Consider the following 20,163-nt stretch of genomic DNA (forward strand, 5'->3'; position numbering starts at 1 on the left):
TAATGACTTGGTTTATTTATTTATTCTATATAGACACAGCAAAAAATTAATTGCCACTCTTATTTTTTTACACAAACATTTCTTCAAAACACATATAGTACCATGTTCTTGATCATAATGCAGCATTTATTAAAAATCTCATGAACTGCTGACATGGGGATATTTATCTGTTCAAACTGTTTCCATTTCATGAAGAGAAAGTAAAAGTCATAAGACCACCAGTTGTGATGACTGTGCAAAGTTAAATGGACACTAATTCTGAAGAAACACTGATTAAACTTGGGATTTGGCTCAAAGAAAGTTTATCCCTTTGTCAGTGAAGTAAATGTACAGCAGTGATTAAAGCCATCCGAGCAGGATCCCCCTAAGTAAATAGTTATTATATTTAAAAAAATCATGGGCTGTTTGCTTTTACATTTTTTCTTTACCATTTACATTAGATGGCCAGTTAATTGTAATAATTTGTTATTACAATTAATCCTCCCTTTAAAGGTCTAAAGTACCGTCCTTTTTCTCAGTCGATTCGACCTGTAACCCAAATTTCTTTCCACATCACCCACAAAACTGTTCCAAAAAGAAATTACATTTGGTAATGTAATATTTATGTGAAACGAGAATCTTAACTTATTGTTAGGATAATCAGAAAAACACATTTTACCAATGGGAGTGTGTAATTGAGATTTCAAGGGCATGTTGTGTATTAACTCTTGGCTGATATTTTAAAATATACAAACTCCAGAGGGTAACAAAAGACTTGTAGGGTAATTTTTATTATTATTATTTATTTAAAAATTAGTCGTCAGAGTTTGTGACGTATTAATCCCGCGACGCACTCTTCTTTGAGGGTCTTAAAAGAAGCCGCAGGACAGACAGCTCGACTGTCGGGCTTCAAGCTCTGACATCTCAAGTCATGGCGCCATCTCCAAAACCAATGGCAAAGCCTGCGGTCACCCCTCGTACCAAGGCAAAGAGAACAGAGATGAAGGTATGACACCTAGCGACCAGCACGCATTGTTGCGAGCTCTGCTGCCTTCGTTCTCAGTACTATAACACAATGTAGTGGTAATGTTTACAGTGGTTGAATGAGCCGTCGTTCTGATTTCTGTTTTCAATTTTTCTCATAAAGCCAGAAATGAGAAACTAAACGTGTCCTTACTTGTTGAATTTATTTAATTTATTTTACACATTTTTAAAAATAAACATTAACTTTAATTAAGTTAACAATGAATGCTAACCGAAAAGAAAAATGAGTCACGTGAAGACTAGTTATGTTACAACCAGGTTAGCTTAACTCCACGCTGTTTTGGTTTAAGATGATTTACTCAGCACAGCAGCTGATATTAAAGGGTTTACTAATGATGAAGACACCCACTGGAGACGGAAGAGAGCCATAGCTGACATTTTGACTGTGGAGCAGCTTTCTGTCCCCTGTGTACTAATTATTTGCTCGTTATTATAGACCTAATATTATAGAGCATATATATATATATATATATATATATATAATGATACCTCTTGGAAAAAAGCCCTTGTTCATATTGATTTACATATAAACATGGAATATCTCACATAGACTTTAAACATCACTGATACCAAATGGTGCATAGCATCATGTGTTTCCAGATGTGTAGGTCAGCTCTGCACATCAGTACCCTCAGTTCAAATTCTGTGGTCAGTGATTACAGTACAAAATAGTAGCAGCTTTGACATTAAAAACTTCTTGTGTGATATGTGCATGATTATTATTTGCTGCAGCTAGGGCTGGGCGATTAATTAATGGAATCAATAAATTGAATTTTCAGTTTCTGACAATTTATTTTAATGAAAATCTGGATTTTTCTCTTGTATATGCACCACACACGCTACCCTTGGGCTTCCATAGTTAGCAGTGGACTCAGCCGTCTCTCCGCACCAGAACAGTATTTGTCTAAAATACTAACAGATTTAAAGTGAAGTGAGCCGTCATTTATGCCTGGAACTTCGCTGTGACAATAACTGCAGTGACAAATGCTGCTCTCTTTGAGATGCAGAATACAACTTTAGCCCACAAATTCATTAAGAGACGACCTACATCAGGGGAATTATTTCCACAGTGGATCGCATATGATAAGGATCTAGATGGAAAGAAGTCAGGGATGCAGTTGTGTTCCATATTTCAATGCAAGATATGAAGTCATTTACACAGTGGAAGTGTTATTTACTTTTTTTTTTTTGCTGTCATTCATTCATTCATATAAATAAATGTATTTTTAATAAGTTTAATATGCTTTTAAAAAAAGAAAAGGAATAAATCGATTAAAATCAGAAATCGGATTTGGTAAGAAAAAATCTCAGATTTTATTCTAAGGCCATATTGCCCAGCCCTAGCTGTAGCTCTCAATACCGATAGATGTTAGTGGTAAATTTGTCACTTAAAATGGGCAGATTTAACAAACTGCAGTCTCACAGCAAAGCAAGTTAGTTAAATGTCAATTTGGCCAACATCTTGAGTACCTTGGGTAGGTAGTAGCCCAGTTTAAATCTGTTTTATTTTGTTCATTAGTTAAGGAAACGGCTAAGATCCTCACAAATCTCAGCCTCATCCCAAGGTCCATGAATGTTGTCCTTGTGCCTCTGCAACTTGATGAGCAGCAAGGGGCAGAGTAACGTCACACTAACTAAGGCCAGGGATAAGAGCACGGCTCCACCCATCGACTGAGACCCCAGACCTCCTACTCCTCCGATACATACTCCCAAACAAACCCCAGTAAACTGGTGTGAGGTGCTCTCCCTCATCTTCTGCAGCAGACAGGGCCAAAGTGCGAACACCAGCAGGGCACAGCTGAGCATGGCAAAGGTGTGCAGAGCACCAGGTAGCCTTGAAGCCAAACACACTGATGCAAACAAGGCTGCATTTAGGGAGAGGCTGCCAGGGGGTGAAGGCTGGGAGTAAGGAAATGACAACAGGTGGGCCAGCAGCATTACAGCAGACATGGCGTAGACTGTGTCTGTACTCACAGACTCTGTTAATGTTTTAAGAACTGGTGAGAAACCAAAGGTGAAGGAAAGGAAAATGGCAGCGCTCTGTAAATTAGCCAGATGTGTACGCGGTTGACTACATGATTCAGTTTGAGTTGTCAAAACTTGGTGAAGTCCATAACCCAGCAAGGCACAGACCAAGCTGGTCCACAACAACGTCTCAGGAGCCAGCTGACCCTGCGAGAAAGCAGAGGCGATGATAACTTATACATTTTATTCTGTAAGGCTGCAGTCCTTATGAGTTGCATGACTTCCATAGATGTTCCATACCTGCTCCATGTAGAGCCACAAGGTGATAAAAATGGCCACACAGGAAAGCTGCTGTCCCACAAAGCCTGCTTCTTTGACTACAGCCCAGTAGCGATACACCCGGATGCCCTCATTCCTCCGTAATTCCTCCAGGAACCTCTGATCCACGTAGTTGTCGGGGAATGGCTGACGCTCCCACAGCACCTTCCGCCAAGGCTCCGTCTGATCCGGGGCACCGTCTGCCCCCATCACCCTGATCAAGTACAGATGGTCAAGACTGTGAACCCTAAGGTTATTCCATTTTTGAAGGTAGCTGGTAGCACAATGTTTGGCCCAGATACAACATTACAATGTAGGCACATGAAAATTATTTGTTTTGAACAATTTCCAATCAGAACGGAAATGATACTTTAGTTTATTATCATAATGTCCATGTCTTCACTGTGAGCCCTACAGTCTAAAACAAAGATCCGGATGAAAATCCCAGTTTTAAGGCTTATATATTGAGTAATACCAGTGGTAAATAAGAGTATGAATAGAAAATAACGAAAACTGGAACAGTGTCTTTATGAGGTCAAATTAAACAGGATCTATTTTTTGGTAAATGATTGTTCAGTTAACATGAATACACTTAGTTTGCCTCAAAAAGACATCGTAAGAGGTAATTCTTCTTGATTTATCTACAGCTCAAATCCGCAGCTGTCAGATGTATGAACGTATCTGACAGACAGGTATGATCCGCCGGTTCTTCCGGATTGGCGCGATCATAAAATCATACATACCATTTAAACATGAGTCTAGAAACATCAACATGTTCATTATTGCTTAAAGTACCGCGTCAATACCTGAAAAGTCAAAACGCTTTACCTAGGCTGTGATTTTGTCCGGAGTTTGTGCTACAGTCCCATCACGACCATCACCATGTCCCGGAAGTAAAGCAGTCTGCTGGCCTGGCGCTCACACTGCCCCCTGGTGTTCAAGCGGCAGAAACGCACGATGCCGATTGTCAATCAAACTGATAAGTTTTTTTTTTCTTTTTGTGTCACTAGATTCCTATATTGCATGTGATCCATTATATGTTGAAACAATACGTCCCAATCATCAGACCACCATACCACGTGAAAGGTAAATAGTTATTTTCAGACTTAAATGTTTTATAGTTGAGACATTTATTAAATAATAATTGTAATAAAGTAATTCATTTTACAGATTGGGGAATACAGACGTGTTTCCAGAAGGAGTGGATGCCCTGCAAAAAATCAGATGGTCAAGTAAGTAAATAAAAAATGCATTTATTTTAAAAACAATTATTTGCCACTTCCCCTTCTGTTCAGCTCTCCTACGTCACACATATCTAGGATGGTTTGCATTAAAATATCTGATCAAATCTCAGCATCTTCAGTTGGTTGATACACTGCCTCCATATACAGTTTTTTTTGTTCAGTAGACACTTTCGAAAACTTAAATACTTTACAACCCCTAAATCTTAGTATAAATATACATGGGTACACCACTAGGCATGCAGCTGGAAATAACTACCTAAAGCCAAAATAAATGCCATCAAAAGGACAGTTTAAAATAACATTACAACAGCACTTATTGAAACATAAAATCTAGTCATTAAATTTGTTTACACATTTAAAATTATGTGTATTCATAGACATATCTTATGTATCTGGTCTACATGAGTATGGACAAAGCTTTCATGTAAAATATATTCACATGTATGTATGTATGTATGTATGTATGTATGTATGTATGTATATATATATATATATATATATATGGTGTTTGTATGCATTGATGTATGTATGTGTGCATAGAAGTTTGATTGTACTTGAAAAATGGAACTCAGGAACGATAGCAGAAGCTTTATGTGGATCCAAGCAAACACCAAAATAGAAAAAAAGGAAAAAAAACACACAGGACAGAAAAAGATAAGGCTGTTTAATTTATACACATTTACAACTACAGGACATTAATCGAATAAATATCTAGTCAGTTCCTTCTTCATCCACTCTGCCATCATAGGATTTTTCTGTAACAGAAAGATTGTATCTCTGAAACTTTAAAACTCTGTTGCTCAGTAATAGAAATACTTTTTGGAAACTTTACATTTGTGAGATTTTAAGGGTACTTTAAAACTGATCAGAATGATTTATTAGAAATCCTTAAAAAAATCTTACAGAATCTCAATATATAGCACTCAACACACTGGAATATCATGTAACAGCAGCTGGACCGATGAAAAAGAAATAAAGTGAGATGGAAGGCTTTCTCATAGCTAGACGTCTGTCTTCAGGCACTCAACAAAGTCAGTGAGATAAATGCACACACAATTATTTATGGCAATTTTCTATTATCTTAACTAGGCCACAACATTTTGGTTTTATTCATTTCTAACATAAGGCTATAAACTGTAATGACACAATCTTACTGTATGGTCTATATCTTACAGAACAGATTAAAGTCACAAGATGGCAACATGGAGCTTTCCAGCCAGGGAAGTAAGCTACTGGGTTCATCGGTGGAGCTGAGAAAAAAAAAATCCAAACAAAATGACAAGTCACAGCAGCATCTGAACAGAATACAAGCTATACGAGTTAAAACATCCTGATAGGTGCTTCACACAAATCAGGATTAAGTTTAACCCATTTTGGTGGGCCTGTGATCTGTTTCTAAAACTTCAGTGCCTAAAAATGTAAAGACAAAGAAATCTGTTGTTCTGTGGCATCGGAGGCAGTGCAATATTCAGAGGAGTTTGTAACAAGTCGTGGACTCAATGCACAGATACAACCTGAAAGAAGGCTGACGTAGCCGAGGCATTGGAAGCTGAAGCACATTTATCTGAGCAATGCAATGCCATCATAGCAATGACCTTCCAGGTGTCAGTAAGATAGAAATAGACTCGTGTCACCAGAGAGACAGGCAGGCTCACATCTTCACACGGTAGGTGGGCTGTAAGCAGACACCCACCAGCAGCCATGAAGGCAGTGGAGCTGCCAGCCACCCAGGCCATGAATCCACAAATTGTGGCCAAGGGGTGTCCTTCTATTCCACAGTTCCTTGGGTGTCAAACAGCAACATTACAAATGCCACTTTTACTAACAAATAGATAAAGAGGATGATAATCACTGTCTTGTTCCCAAGTTTGTATTCACACTGTCTTCCAAACTCCAGTGGGCTGAAACCTAGAGAAACAGGTGAATTTGCTCTGGTGGTGTCTGTGTTTGTGTGCATGCATGTCTGTGTGTGACATCTTGAACCTAACAAGTGGGGAAACCTAGAAAACGTAAGGTATTTGTTATAAGAGAATTAGTTTTTTTTTTTTTGTTTATTTGTTTGTTCTCTTTCCATCCATTTCTGTTGCAGTTATGTGCGAATTTTCCTTTTATCTTCAAACAGCGAGCGGACTAGATAAACCTGAAGCCCTGACACCATCACCATCACGACGAGATTGACCAAGGACCAAAAGTTCACCCTTTCAAAGTTACTTTCCTGGATGTTTCGGTCACGAGCCTCGAACGCTCGTAGCAAATTCTGTATCTGAACACTTTTGCCCAGCCGAGACTTGACATTGTTGATGGTGTCCTGGAGGAGAGGAGAGAAATGTGTCAGATTAACTGCACCTGAGCAGAGGGCTAATATGTTGTCTGTATGCAGATCCTAAAGGAAACCCTGTGTGTACAATTGTAAAGCCAAAAAAAAAAAAAAAAAAAACAGTAAAAACTTTTTAAAGTTTGTAAACAAAGCAGCTTGGTCAGGTGTTTTCCTTGCTCTGTGAGGACAAAACTTCCCCTACATCTGGCAAACATATTTCCTGCCTCTAACCATTAAATGGCTGCATGACTTCTGACACAAATTAAGGCCCCTCATAGAAAAAGGGGCGGCTGTGGTGCAAGCTGAAACAATTGGCTGCCACCACCCTATAGGCAAGAGTTCATGATAGTCTATTCTTGTAAACCACTGAGTGTTTTTGCTCACAAAAGCATGCAATCTGTTGGGTCATTTGTGTCATCCTGTGAGCATTAGTGACACTGTGACAAATCAGTGTTGGCAAACATCACAAGGATAAAGTCTAAATGTCAAATGTGAATAAATAAAAGAAGAAACACTGCAGATAGGTTTTAAAATTTGAATAACGCTGTTTAGATTCCCACATAAACAGATCTTTTAGCTTCAGCAACTGACTGCACCCTCACCATGATGTCTTCAAGCTTCATGTCCAGCATATCTGTCCCATGGACATACTCCTTCCAGTCGTCAGGGTCTTCTTCTGTATTCATGTTGTCCAGGATCAGTTCAAAGAAGATGAGCTTCTCGGAGAGAGTGCTGAATGTGTTGTCAAAGCAGAACATGTAGTCTCCTTCCTCCTCGGTTTCTATACTGAACAAGAGAACAAGCTGTAAGAGCTACAACATGCCACCGAGCCATTACTGCCCATTTCATACCAGCCGCTTACGTGTGGACGCCATCTGACTTGTGGTAGTCATTAAACAACAGCTGTCCAGAAGGAGAGGAGATGAGGAAATCTACATCGAGGCCTGCACCATCTAATACCTGTGGATGGTAGAAGTAAATGAGAGAGGTGGTATTAGTGTATAAAATGTCTGTCAGTATTTTTAGGCATAAAAAAAGAAAACCATTTTAGGTAGTTTTAAGTTAAGTGATAAACCTGATGTTTAAAAAGTCATGTTTAATACTAATTTGCAATATCAAAACCTAGAGAGTGCAACTGGCAGCAGAGCCCCAAAAGTTACCTTTGGAAGCCTGTAAATGAGAAATGCTAGTTTTTCCGTCTCATGCGCTTCCTTGTTTTCATTCATACACAACAAGCCTGGGGCTCTATTAACGCATACACAAGATTTATAAGATGTTTGGAATGCCCCGCATTGCCACAGTCATAGAGCTCTGAGAGAAAGAGAGATACATGTGCACACACTTACAAACTGACCAGCTAAACGGGTTCAGAGCAATATGAAAATCAGGGTGTGAAACACTTAATCTACCGGCTCTGCTACATTATGCAACTAATATAACAAAATACGACGGTGGGTAGTGTGGCTGAATGAACGGAAACTCTAGAGAGGTTCTGTATAAGGACCACTAAGGAAAATCGTAATAAATTGTTAAATAGCAGGTTGGACATGTGTAATATGTCGAGGCTGACTCGCTTTTATTGATTTTGTAAAGTCCCGGCAGAAACTGAAAGTTTTAGTTTTCCTAGAAAACAGTTTAATGTGAGATTATCCAACTTTTAAAAGTCCTTATCACCTGATATTCAATCTCCAGTGAGGCATGCTTCTTCATGGTCTGGAAGAAACACTCCTTTCGTCCAGCAGGTAGGGTGAATGTGAAGTCGCTGTCCATACCCTGGGAAAAAGCAGCCAGCACCACAAACCTCTCCAAGACAAGCGAAAGAAACGCGAACAGTAAGCACAAAAATATCCGAAATGGGCCCATGATCAAATGTGCTGCCCAGAAAATCCAAACAACCAAATAATATGTCAATGTCTGGGGAAGAAATCCTCGTTAAAATCGCGCTGCGCGTCCAAAGTTGACTTCTGTTAAAATGTTCTTATTCAGTAGTAAAGTCTGCCGTTGGCATCTCAGGACCCCGCCTGTTTAAAATACCAATTAAAAATGTTATGCTTCAGTCAAAAGCAAATTGAGCAATGTTTTATTTGATTCATTCTGTAATTGATTCGTATGAACGTGTAAATGGATTAAATACATTAAAACAAAATATTAATAACAGGCAAACTGTAGAGCCTTTCTCGTGTTGCATTTTGGGACGTGTAGTTCTTTTCTGCCATGTGGAGCAGATCGAGGAAACGGGAACTAACGAATTAAAGTGAATGTATTACTCATTTTATTAATAAAAGTGCAATTAACAATACCTAACAGGGCTAAAAGCTGAACTAAAATTGTAGAGTCTTGGTTACGATTTTCGTATTCTTTCGAAAGATTTCTCTACCCAGCTGGCTTATAATATTCTATGATAAAAAATAATAGTAATAGTAATAAAGAAAGAAACACTATGGGACAATAACGATCTGACTTATTTTAATAATTCATAGATTTACCACGGAAATATTCAGCTTTGCATGACATGATGGTTTCATCAGTAGCCTATAGCTTGTGATAAGTCAGGGCTTTAAGTAACATTCAAGTTTGATAGGGAATTTATGTTTTCAAAGTACTTCGTCGGGTTTAAAAAAACAAACAAACAAACAAACGAAACTTTTAAAGTTTCTTTAAGGTGGTTTTGCGATGTTGAAGTAGAGTACATTGTGTTCACAACCCCAAAACACTCACCACACATCTGATTAAATTATATGGCCAAAGAAACAAAAGCAAGAACGAAAAAAAATTATACAGAATCATACAGAATATTATTGCACAATCATTTTAGGTATTGTGTGCTTTACTTGTTTGCTTATCGAAGTATTAGTGACGCGTCCTGCTCCACAGTCACCAACTCATCCTCACTCCAGCGGGGGCGGGGTTTCTCGCAAATACGACGTCGCCTTGTCTTTTCTGATTGGACTAACAATACGTAGGACTGAATTGATTGGTTAAACGCTGAGGGGGAGGTTAAATTTACCAGGAGCCCAGCTACCCGTCAACAGCAGTGGCCACTGAAGCTGAAAAAGAGGCGGATAGCTCGTCCGCATAATAAGAAATAGCTCACTTTAAGTGTAGCTTTTACCCTCAGACGACAATAATTTGTTTATTTTTATTAAAAGCAGGCTCTCAGCCCACAGAACGCTTGCGTACGGTGTATCGTGCAGCCGCGACAGTTTAGAAAGAAAACCCAAAAAGCGAGGATGTTGGTCCCCGCGGGAAGATAATGAAGAGGCTGCGCGTTTTGTTGGTGTGCCTCATTGTAGCTCTCCTGTGCTGGTAAGCTTGGCCTGATACCTCTATTGACATTATTAACTACATATTTGACTGGTAACCGTTATAATGACGGGTTGACTGTGTTCCCTTATAATTTTAACCCGAAATGTTGTTTTGCTCGGTGTCTTTTCGCGGCCTTATATTCGCCAGTAATCAAATGTTAGGTGACAAGAATCACTCCTGCTACAAAGCTAACATCACTGGCTTGTTAGAGCGTATAACGTTGTGTGTATATGTAAGTCAGGACAACAGCTTTGAGATAATTTTATAGGTGCTTGTCAGAACTGACTGTTAGCTGTTTAAATGTTTTTTAATGGGCTAGTAGGTATTGAAGCCAGCTGTTGAACAGCTAGCTAGTCTAAGTTGGGCAGTGATGGCATATGTTAATTCTTTGCTGGTTGGTACAATTAATGTTGGAAAAAAAAATCTCCTTTCCACTCAAGATTATTAGTTGTATCCTCCTGTAACACAATACTTCAACTGGCTATTTTATCAGTGCTAAACCCTAACGTGATTCTGTGAAATAAAAAGCTATATCTAACTGTGTATAATTATTTATAAGATAAATTAAACTAAACATTTCTATTTGGCTTTGAGTAAGTACAAACAATATTTGCATTGCATGCCCAGTTAATGAATTACCAAAACAGTTAGTGTTGGTAAAAACTTAAACAGTCTATATATAGACAAACAAGTGCTCATAAAAATAAGATGATCTAAGAGGAAAATATGAAAATTAGCATCATTATACAAGCAATTTTTATAGGGATCCGTTATAACATTGTGTTATATTAATAAGCTGCCTTCTTAAAACTATTGTTCTCAAATACTGTGGGCAGAGGTCTTGTAGAGCAATTCAAACTTGAATTTGTTTAATCTCAGAGGCACGCAGCAGGTAACAATACACAGGGGTGTGTAGAAGTGGATTAGCAGTCCAGCTAGCATGCCAACTTTATCCAGATTGGTGACTCAGGATCAGCTAGCTATCTAGTCCAAGGTTTGCAGAGCAGAACTGTCTTGGATCATTTTTGCTATAACCACTCACAGTCACTGTCTTTGACAGTGTGCAGGGTTAGCTTTCTATGACTGGAAAATGATAACAAAACATTTGATAGTTTAATAATTATAAAAACTAACACTTTCATTTAGCAAAACCGCAACATCAAAGTTCCAGCGGATAACCGTATGCCTTTCCTTATGCTTTTTTTCAGAAAGCTAACACCCACCCAGTCCCTTCGTTTCCAGAAGGGTGTCTGGAGTAGTTTTGCTGTAGTAACACACAGCATACTTGTTTGATATTTTATTTTGTACTATTATTTTACCTGTGCAGCACTTTGGGTACCTCTTGGTATGTGAAAGCGCTATATAAATAAAGTTTCCGTTTCTACTGTTTATATCCTCATACTTGAGGTCAATGATCATCATAGTATAAAGCACACACTTTTCAGTTTCCTTCTTGCATTGGAAAGTTATTTTAGTGCTCATTTTTTATTGATCAAACTAGAGATTGGTGTTTTGTAATGCTGTCTTTAATAAGTAAAGCTGTTTTTTGTACAGTGTATTGCCGTACCGTCACAGTTTTCATGATTTGCTAAAGAGATTCAGTTTGGTCCTTTGGTCAGACTAAAAATAAACTACTTTGCTTATAGAGACTAAAACAGACTACCCCATCCATTAGTTCCAAATTGTAATGCTTTTTCTCCTTTTTTCCCAAGTGATTGCATTTCCATAAAACAAGGTTAGTTTTTTTACAGATAACATTTAACATACATTTTTGTCCTTGGTGCTGGGGAGGAAAAATAAAATAAAAAAAAAACCTTAAAGTAATACCGGTGAAATGGCAACAATGGCTCCAATGAGCTGTGGTATTGGTCGTAGCCATTTAAATTTGATAAAGGTCTATGGAAATATTAAATTCATAAATTAAACCCACGAGTGAGACTGGCCTTAGTTCCTAGTAACAACCAAATTTGATTAAAGCCTTTCAGATCAAGGGTTTGCTTGTGTAAAACATCAGTGCGCTTTTTCATTGCAAACTTATGAAAGACCATGCTCCATGCACAGGCCTCATTCCTAATTCATACCCTTTTTAGCGTCGTGCTGTTGGCTTCTCACTCTCCTATGCCAGTGCTCACACGTCCTAGTAGGAACAGAGACATGGGGAATGCAGTCCTTGCAGTAATCCAAGGGTTTCCAAGGCAGCAGTGATTTGGGGCATTGAACAGAGGCTGTGTGTTAGAAGGCTGGCTGGTGGTAAATGACTATTTGAGGGAAAGGAGTGAGGGGTGCAACCATGACTCACCAAATGTTTTGTAATAACCTTGTGCAGCTTGAAATGAACAGATCTAATGTTAATATTAATCATTCAGATGTTTATTTCTTATGCTATTTATTATCTTTTATACTTTTGAGGGTGCTGTCTCCTCATAGTTGTTTATTTCTATGCACAAGTATTTGATAGGCACAGTGTGTTACGTGTGTGTCATGCTTCCTCTTCACTCACGTTGTCAGCAAAAGGGATCTTACTGCCTTTACGGTATGCTATCTCAGGCTGTTGACATCAGCATTGCTGGATAAACTAAGTGTATGCGTTCTGGAGACCATTTGCGTGAGGGTGCACATTTCCAGCCAGGCTGATTGTCAGTAATGATGGTTTGCTACCACAGACATAGAGTTTTCTCATTTAGATGTTAACTTTACTGCTGAGACATTGACAGAGGGCTGTTTGTTAGCACTTATTGCAGGTCATAAATTTGCTTATATTTTTGTCAAGGAATTGACATTGAATGTTATGTAAAAACCATCCCAGAGCCACAAAGAAGAATTTTGTTTGTTCCATTTTCACAGAGGCTTCTTTAAGCAAGGATGTCTACATCATGCTGCTCCGTCCCTGTGTTATAGGCCTATTAGTTTCACAGCCATTTGAAGATTATTGTTGTTATGTAACATGATTACCACTCAAGAGGTAACTGTAGCCAACTGATATGTTGGGGGGGTTTCTATTGTATTCCTATAGACTGTGAAGGCAGGGATATAGACCTCCTACAGGTTTAAAAAAATCACCTAGAGTTGGACTTCTAACATACTGGTTATTATGATTTTGTATTTGTATTATTTGTTGATTTGGCTCATGCAATAATACTGGCACAGTGTAAATTGCTTTAAGTGATGTGTAGTTTACGTCTGCTTTGATAGTGTCAGGAATGGGAGTACCATATCATTTTGCTTGTCCAACATGTTCTTCCTCAGAGATCATCTATAGTATGAGCAGAGCTTTATGAGCTCACCTCACAGCCCCCATGCACCTATAGTCAGGGAGGCTGTTGTCTTATAGCGGTCCAAACATTTTCCACCAGCATTTCCCACCCTCGGTGCTGACACACAGACTATGTTTTATGTGTGTAGGGGATATTTCAGCTATAGGGGACGCCAGCAGCAGGGTTGCAAAACCTACCATGGGAGGCTTCTTACTTAAGCTTTTTCCTGAAGCTCATCGCCTCTAAGTTATTCATTGCATCCGGTCAGCTTGTAACTTTATGGTCCTGTAATACCCCCAGGCTGTTTTGATTTACGGCACGCGTGTGCATGCACATGCCAGCATTTCCTCTCTGTATTAGCTTACCCGTTTATTGCTGTTGTTTTTTTCTGGTACTATCCTACTGGACAAACTCAAATGTTGTCTTTTTATTGGTGGGTAGAGAAAATATGATGGCTTATAATGTTTTTATTCATGTTTTTAGTTATTTGGCTTCATACATAATTGTCTTTTTTGGTTAACTGATTGGATATCTTCATCACATGTCACTCTACAGCTTTAGTTTTCTCCATTATGAAATTTTGTGAGATGAGATGAAAAAATTGCTTATTGTGATATAAACTCATTTCACTTAGAGAAAACTTAAGAAGAACAAAGAAGAGTTAATGAGTAATGATCTGGTTTGCATGTTTTTCATGCAAAATGTCAATTTTCACATCAGTGCTATTTATCTATGCACACAAATTTTAACCATTGATTAACTGGTAAAGACGGGAATTGGATTAAGCAAAATAAAGACGTAACAAGGGTTATCTGTTAAAGCAAACATGACATTTGATCTGCATGTCAGAAAACTGCTGAATCATCCTCTCAAACACATAAACCAGACTGGGATCCTGTCAACCTCAGCCATGTTTACTTCACAGCTTTCTCTGGTATTTGCTTGGCATTATCATAAATGAATTTGAAAAAAAATAAAAGTCTTAAAAAGAATTAGCTCACCACTTTAAGTTAATTACCTATTTTTGTAGTGATCAGATATATTTTCTCATTGGCAGCCAAAATAAAATGAAAACTATAACTAGATTCCACCATCAGTCTTTAGATATTTAACTCTGACTCTGCATCTACTCCACTAGCAGTGGTTTTATTAACATTTTGTAAATCTCTTTAAAGTTTTATAGCAGCCTTCTACTGTCCTCAACTTTTTGCTGACAGACTAGAGCCCCATTAGGTCAGTCCATGCGTGTACTGTAGCCACCCGAGGGTTTACCACCGTGGGTTGACAGATCAGTTTTATGTGAGGAGACAGAGCTGGACTGGACATGGTGTATTGTTCCTGCCCACATGCCATGGAGGCTGGTGGAGAGCACAAAGAGGCTTCTTGGCTGCCAGTTTTCCTGTGTCCAAGTTGCACGACCCAATCCAGCACTTGCTCTAGATTCAGTGTTGGATGTAAAAACTATTCAGAATTAAAGTCATATCAAAAAGTGTTCATAACATTTTCTGTGTTAAAAAAAGTTAGACTGGTGCTGATTTTCCCATGAACTCGCACAGGAAACACACATAGCTGATTTCTAACTCTATTATGTGTCTTAAGCGGATACAAACAGGTCTGAGAATCTTGTTTTGCTTCAGTGATCATCTTGTTTTTCACTTATTCCAATCAGAAAATAATCCCAGTAATCTTATTCAAAGTGCAAGGACCTAAGCAAATAGTACTTCAAAAGCATCCCACCTTGCTTTAATATATATTGCTCTGAGTTTAATCTTTATTTGTTCATATTAATTTAACTGAAAATCCTGTCTGGTTTTTTTTTCTTCCCGGCAGCAGGTTTGTATTTTTCTGAGAATAGGTTGTCCTGTGGTGGGAGTTGAAAGGAGGCCAGTAGCCTGAGGCTCTGTCAGTAGTTTGAAAGGAAAATACTTGTGTTGACTGTATTAGGGAATTGTGTTTTAAGAGTGGAGATACTCAGCTTTCAAAGGTGAGAACATACGTCAGAAAACGAACGTCACTTTTGCCTTTATGAAAAGAGGAGTTGGCCAGGGACAGGAAAGAAAATCAGCATTTGATACCTTGGTATTCATAAGCTTTTTTTAAACAAAATTGACTCTACTTTTTGTGGATATGTAGTAAGCATTTTTTTTCTGATAAATTAACAGGACATAGTCAGTTTGCATTGACTTTAGTGTTTTAATTCAACCGAGTAAATTTCCTGGATATAATGAATACTTCAGCCTTTAGGTTACATTTACCCTGTGTTTCGACTCTCCTGTAGAGAAAAGGCAGCACTTTATTTTTTCCCTCTGAAAATACTGTTTCTTCCCCCTGCCTCTCCTTTTTTTTTTCTTTTTTTTTAAAAGTTATTTGTTTTTGCAGTTACCAGCCAGCTCTCATGCATGAATTTTAGGCAGCATGTTTATTTTTCTCTCTCTCTCCTTTTCTTTGCTGGTATGGTGTAGTTGTCTAACTGTGTACCTGAGCCTTCTAACTTTCTTGAAGACGGCAGTTAACAGAAAGGACCCCGCTGATAATACACAGTGATAAAGGAACATTATGTACTCGGGGCATGTTCCGCCGGAGCTACATAAAGACATTCCTGCTCCATTAAATCTACCCCCCGTCCTCGTACGCTGTGAACTAAAACTAAAATGCTTAAATTACAGGCTGCCACATGGAGATGAAGGATATCATCTTTTACTGGCATTGTTTCAGATTAAATTATATCACCTTACTCTGACTGTACTGTATTGTTCATAGTTTTCAGTTTTTTTTTTGAACATTTTGCTAGCTGCAGTATTGAAGCATGTATAGCTGATGTAAATCTTTAACCACGTTGGTACAGTGTGTACTGAGGTGAATAAGTGATGAGTTTTACTTCTGCTGTTCTGGCCGATACTGATGGCGAAAACATATATTTTTGTGTATTCCCACTTATCCAAATGAACCCTGACTGGCAAACTGGCTTTTTCCATCAGATCGAATTAAATCACATGACTACATCCCTCTGTTCCATTGTCCTGGACCGATGTTCCTGATGTCACATTCCCAAGCCTGTTTTGATCCCTGTCTGACTGGGACCAGTGCAGTGTTCCACAGAACCCAGCTGTGATTGTGGGACTTTTGTGTAGCTTGGCATCAGAGAGATTGAGTGATTAATGTCACTGCTTATAGGGAGATAAGCTGTTTCTCTTCGCAGATGATAACCCCCCCCCCATCCCAAGAACATAGAATATAAGATCTTCATATTTATAGGAAAATAAATAAATAAAAATAAAAAAGAATTGTGTGCAATTAAATTAACTTTAAAAAAAATAAAAACACACCTTACTGAATTTAGCATTTGCTCAGATCAGAGATTTATTTTTGCTGAGCAACGTAGGCAAAAATATTTAATTGCATCTAAATTTAATTACAGCCAAATTAAATAAAACAATTTGCTTTTAAACCAAAGTTTTTTCCGAGTATTGAACATGACACGAGCTTTAATGATAAGTCAGAAATGGAATAAGGAACAAGTGACTACAATTTGGGGGTGATACGGATCATCGTCTGAATCCAGGAATTTTTTAAAAGGATTCTTTACCGTGGGAGATGGGGCAAATTTTGCCATTACATCTTCTAACTCAATCGGTAATTCCCAGAACCACTGGCAGAATTTACAAGATTGCATCATGGTAGATTTTAAATACACAAGCAGCTAAACCAGATCACTGCCATAAAAAAAAATGCTAATTTATTAAAAAATGTTAAGATTATTACAATCACTTGCTTCATCTTGGTGTCTAAGGGTAGGTTTCCAGGGTCAATGATTTTAAATAAGATGTGGTATTTATCCTGGTGATGGAAATAGATAGTAATATTAGCTTGAAGTAGACGTAATAGTGTCGGTAAGTGGGTGGGCTTTAGGGGTTTTTCCTCAGGTGAGTGACCTTTTAGCTTGGTGCAGGTCTGCACATTTAGTGCCTTTAGTTGGTTTTGTCTTCATGAAGACACAAGGGGAAAAAATATAAATAAATCCAATATTTCTGTGCTCAAACTCTCTCTGCTGATTGTTTTTATTTCGACTTGAGCGTTAAATGTTACTGCTGCTCCTGGGTTTTTAGGGTCATATTAATTGTTACATGACATCCAAGTAAAATTATTAATGAAAGGCATCATTGTGTTTTGGTTGTGGAAGAAAATATGCTTTTAGCCAGCGGGCAGTCGACTTGTTGACAGGAGCCAAAGTCCTCCTTCCACCTGGTGACTTGACCCACTTGATGTTCCAGGACAGCTGCCAAATAGAGGTGTGTCTGTTCGGTCCTCCTCCAGAAAAGCTGCTGTGTACATTTCGTGGGATTTGTGTGCGTCACAGTGTAAGTGTTGTCAAAGAAGGATCTTTGCTAATCAGAAAGCTAAACAAGCTTTGCAAATAGCTTAGTGGTGTGAACTCTAAGCGTACGTGGCCTTTTAATGTACTGAATGTACTCAGGTGTTTGATTAAATTGTAATTGTCTTGGATTATAGAGAAAGAAGCTGAAGTGGCTGAATTATATGAAAAGCTACTGGGTCTTATTGCTTTCTTACAAGTCACTTATAATCATTGAAGTAGCACCAAACAATCTAGGATGGTTTTCTTACCAAAGAAGTGTGTGAGTGTTTGCACTTCTCTGTATGTAAGGATTTTAAATAAATTGCTCTCTGTTCATTTTAATGATCAGCATTATTTACAGTCTGTCATTGGCTAATTGTGCGTCTCCGTATGTGCTGAAAGTCGGACTGGAGAATGACGTGTTGCAGTTACATAATATTGCTTTCTGCTGCATTTTCCTAAATATGAAACGAATGAGTCAGAGTGCGTGCTTGTTGCCTTCAAAGATGCTGGTTGACATTTTAAAAGAAAGATGGGTCAAATTTTACGCCCCTTGGGGTTCGCAGTCGTGTTTATCTTGTCATCGCCTGCTAGAAAGCCCCAGCATATAAGATGGCTGCGATGGTGTTCTTACGGAGTGGAGAGAAAGTGCAAGCTAACAAAAATAGTGGAAAAATGAATAAAACATTTTTTTTATTATCAAGCCATTGAAATTTTAAAAGATTTAAAAAGAGTCTAATGTAAGAATTATAACGATGATGGATGGTAGCAAACCAACAGGTCACACTAAACAGAAACTGCTTGATCAGAACTGGACTCTAGCTGCTTGTGAGGAATTTATTTAGCAGAGTATTTTAACGAGTGCAGGTCTGGACGGTTTGGGTGCGGATATGGTAAACTGTAATCTCGTGTTCCCACAGCCATCCATAACCTTACCGAAGAGGCGGATTATCAGCCAGTGATAGTTGTCTCAGCTTTGTAATAGCATGATGCCATCACTAAAGTATAACCAATTATCTCCTCTCCAATGATCCAGTGGAGAGCAGGAACCTCCTTGTAACGCCATTTTTAAGGGAGATTTTAAGCAATCAATGGATTGCAGTGTGTCAAGCACCACCCTTTTGGGTCTGATCAGTTAGATTAGATTAGTACCCCAACTGAAGGGTCCCAAAAAAGTAGGATGGGCCTCTTGTGTCTGATATTATGGCACCCTTCCCAGTTTTTGTGTGTGGTCATGGGTGTGTGTGTGTGTGTATGACTGAGCTTTTGCCTACAGATCTGAGATGTTTATAGGTCTTAAATCAATTCTGTGCTTCAGCCCAGTGAAGAGGCGCCGATTCATCTTTATATGAGATGTGGCTGCTAGTAGGGTCACTTTCAGACCTGCAGCTGTGCAGGCAAGAGAACTATTTGCCATTTCAGCCAGTGTCCTCGCTGCTGTGAGGATGCACCAGCAGAGAGGATTACAGAGGATCAGCAGGCTTTAGAACAAACTGCTGCTCTACATTATTTCATGCTTCCTTGTGAAGGAAAAGTAGAGCACAGAGTCAAACTTGCACACATATACAGTCAGTCCTCCCAAGGCAGGGCTTTGTAGGCTCTATCCCGTCTTTTCCTCCACACAGTGACGACATGTTTTTGTCTGCCGGGCAGATTCACTGGCCTACTTTGTCTGGTGAGCCCTGGCACATCTCCCTGCCCCACAATCCTCGCTTGCCCACGTGGATCCTGGATTGTCTCCTCAACTCTTTTCTTTTTTTCTCTGCTGCTGCTCTTTCCCTGTATTTTTTTTTCTCATACCCACCGCTTGGATGTAAAACTAAAATATAGATTTCCTGGTTGCTTAAAGTCGCAGGAAAAATAAATCCCTTTCCTTTCCCTTTGGGAAAACATAGCTGGATTTTTCCTAGGCTTTTTAAAATTTTTTAATTTATTTATTTATTTATTTATTTTTTTGTTGTCTGAAACAAACAATTAAGCAGGTTTACTGGGCAGTTTAAAGGGAACCTGAACTAACTCAGTGCATCATATGGCTGTTATACATCCATCTTTGTTACACAGTTAGCTCTGTTCCCCAAGCATATCACCTCACGTCAAAAATAATCTGAGTATCGGTGAAAAACATCACAAGACTTTCCGTTCCCTCGGGACACTACACAGACAAATGTAGTAATTTAACTGGGCCTTATGTAACTTGTCTCAGTTTTTTGGAGCAGCAAATTTAATGACAACAGCTAACATTTTTATTTAAAACCATAAAGATCATAGTGTGCGTCACTTCCACTGTTGGATAAACTGTGTGTGTCAGAGAGCGAGAGAGAGCTAGTGAATGACAACAAGCTGGCCTTAGATTCAGGTCAGGAGATGGAAAGACAGCAGCTA

General features: G+C 38.6%; 3 protein-coding genes across 5 annotated transcripts in view; 1 reads left to right on the plus strand and 2 right to left on the minus strand.

The window, feature by feature from the left end:
* Positions 1 to 1,151: 1,151 nt before the first annotated feature.
* On the minus strand, positions 1,152 to 4,238 carry pigc (phosphatidylinositol glycan anchor biosynthesis, class C). The gene is made up of 3 exons (XM_042005532.1): positions 4,135 to 4,238; positions 3,289 to 3,520; positions 1,152 to 3,195 (listed from the first exon to the last, which is right to left on the minus strand). The coding sequence occupies exons 2-3, from the start codon at positions 3,514 to 3,516 to the stop codon at positions 2,539 to 2,541; spliced, it is 885 nt and encodes a 294-aa protein (XP_041861466.1). The 5' UTR covers positions 3,517 to 3,520; positions 4,135 to 4,238; the 3' UTR covers positions 1,152 to 2,538.
* A 961-nt stretch (positions 4,239 to 5,199) lies between these two features.
* Positions 5,200 to 8,865, minus strand: tmed5 (transmembrane p24 trafficking protein 5). Its single transcript, XM_042005533.1, has 4 exons — positions 8,542 to 8,865; positions 7,730 to 7,827; positions 7,470 to 7,653; positions 5,200 to 6,858 (listed from the first exon to the last, which is right to left on the minus strand). The coding sequence occupies exons 1-4, from the start codon at positions 8,728 to 8,730 to the stop codon at positions 6,640 to 6,642; spliced, it is 690 nt and encodes a 229-aa protein (XP_041861467.1). The 5' UTR covers positions 8,731 to 8,865; the 3' UTR covers positions 5,200 to 6,639.
* A 1,039-nt stretch (positions 8,866 to 9,904) lies between these two features.
* Positions 9,905 to 20,163, plus strand: part of suco (SUN domain containing ossification factor) — a 38,870-nt gene continuing 28,611 nt past the window's right edge. For all 3 annotated transcript variants that reach the window (XM_042005416.1, XM_042005417.1, XM_042005419.1), the window contains exon 1: positions 9,905 to 10,173. In XM_042005416.1, the coding sequence (XP_041861350.1) occupies positions 10,121 to 10,173 (53 nt within the window). In that variant the 5' untranslated portion in view covers positions 9,905 to 10,120. The remainder of the gene's footprint in view (positions 10,174 to 20,163) is intronic.

Source organism: Melanotaenia boesemani, chromosome 14 (genome assembly GCF_017639745.1).
Source record: "Melanotaenia boesemani isolate fMelBoe1 chromosome 14, fMelBoe1.pri, whole genome shotgun sequence".
In the NCBI taxonomy this organism is placed as follows: Eukaryota; Metazoa; Chordata; class Actinopteri; order Atheriniformes; family Melanotaeniidae; genus Melanotaenia; species Melanotaenia boesemani.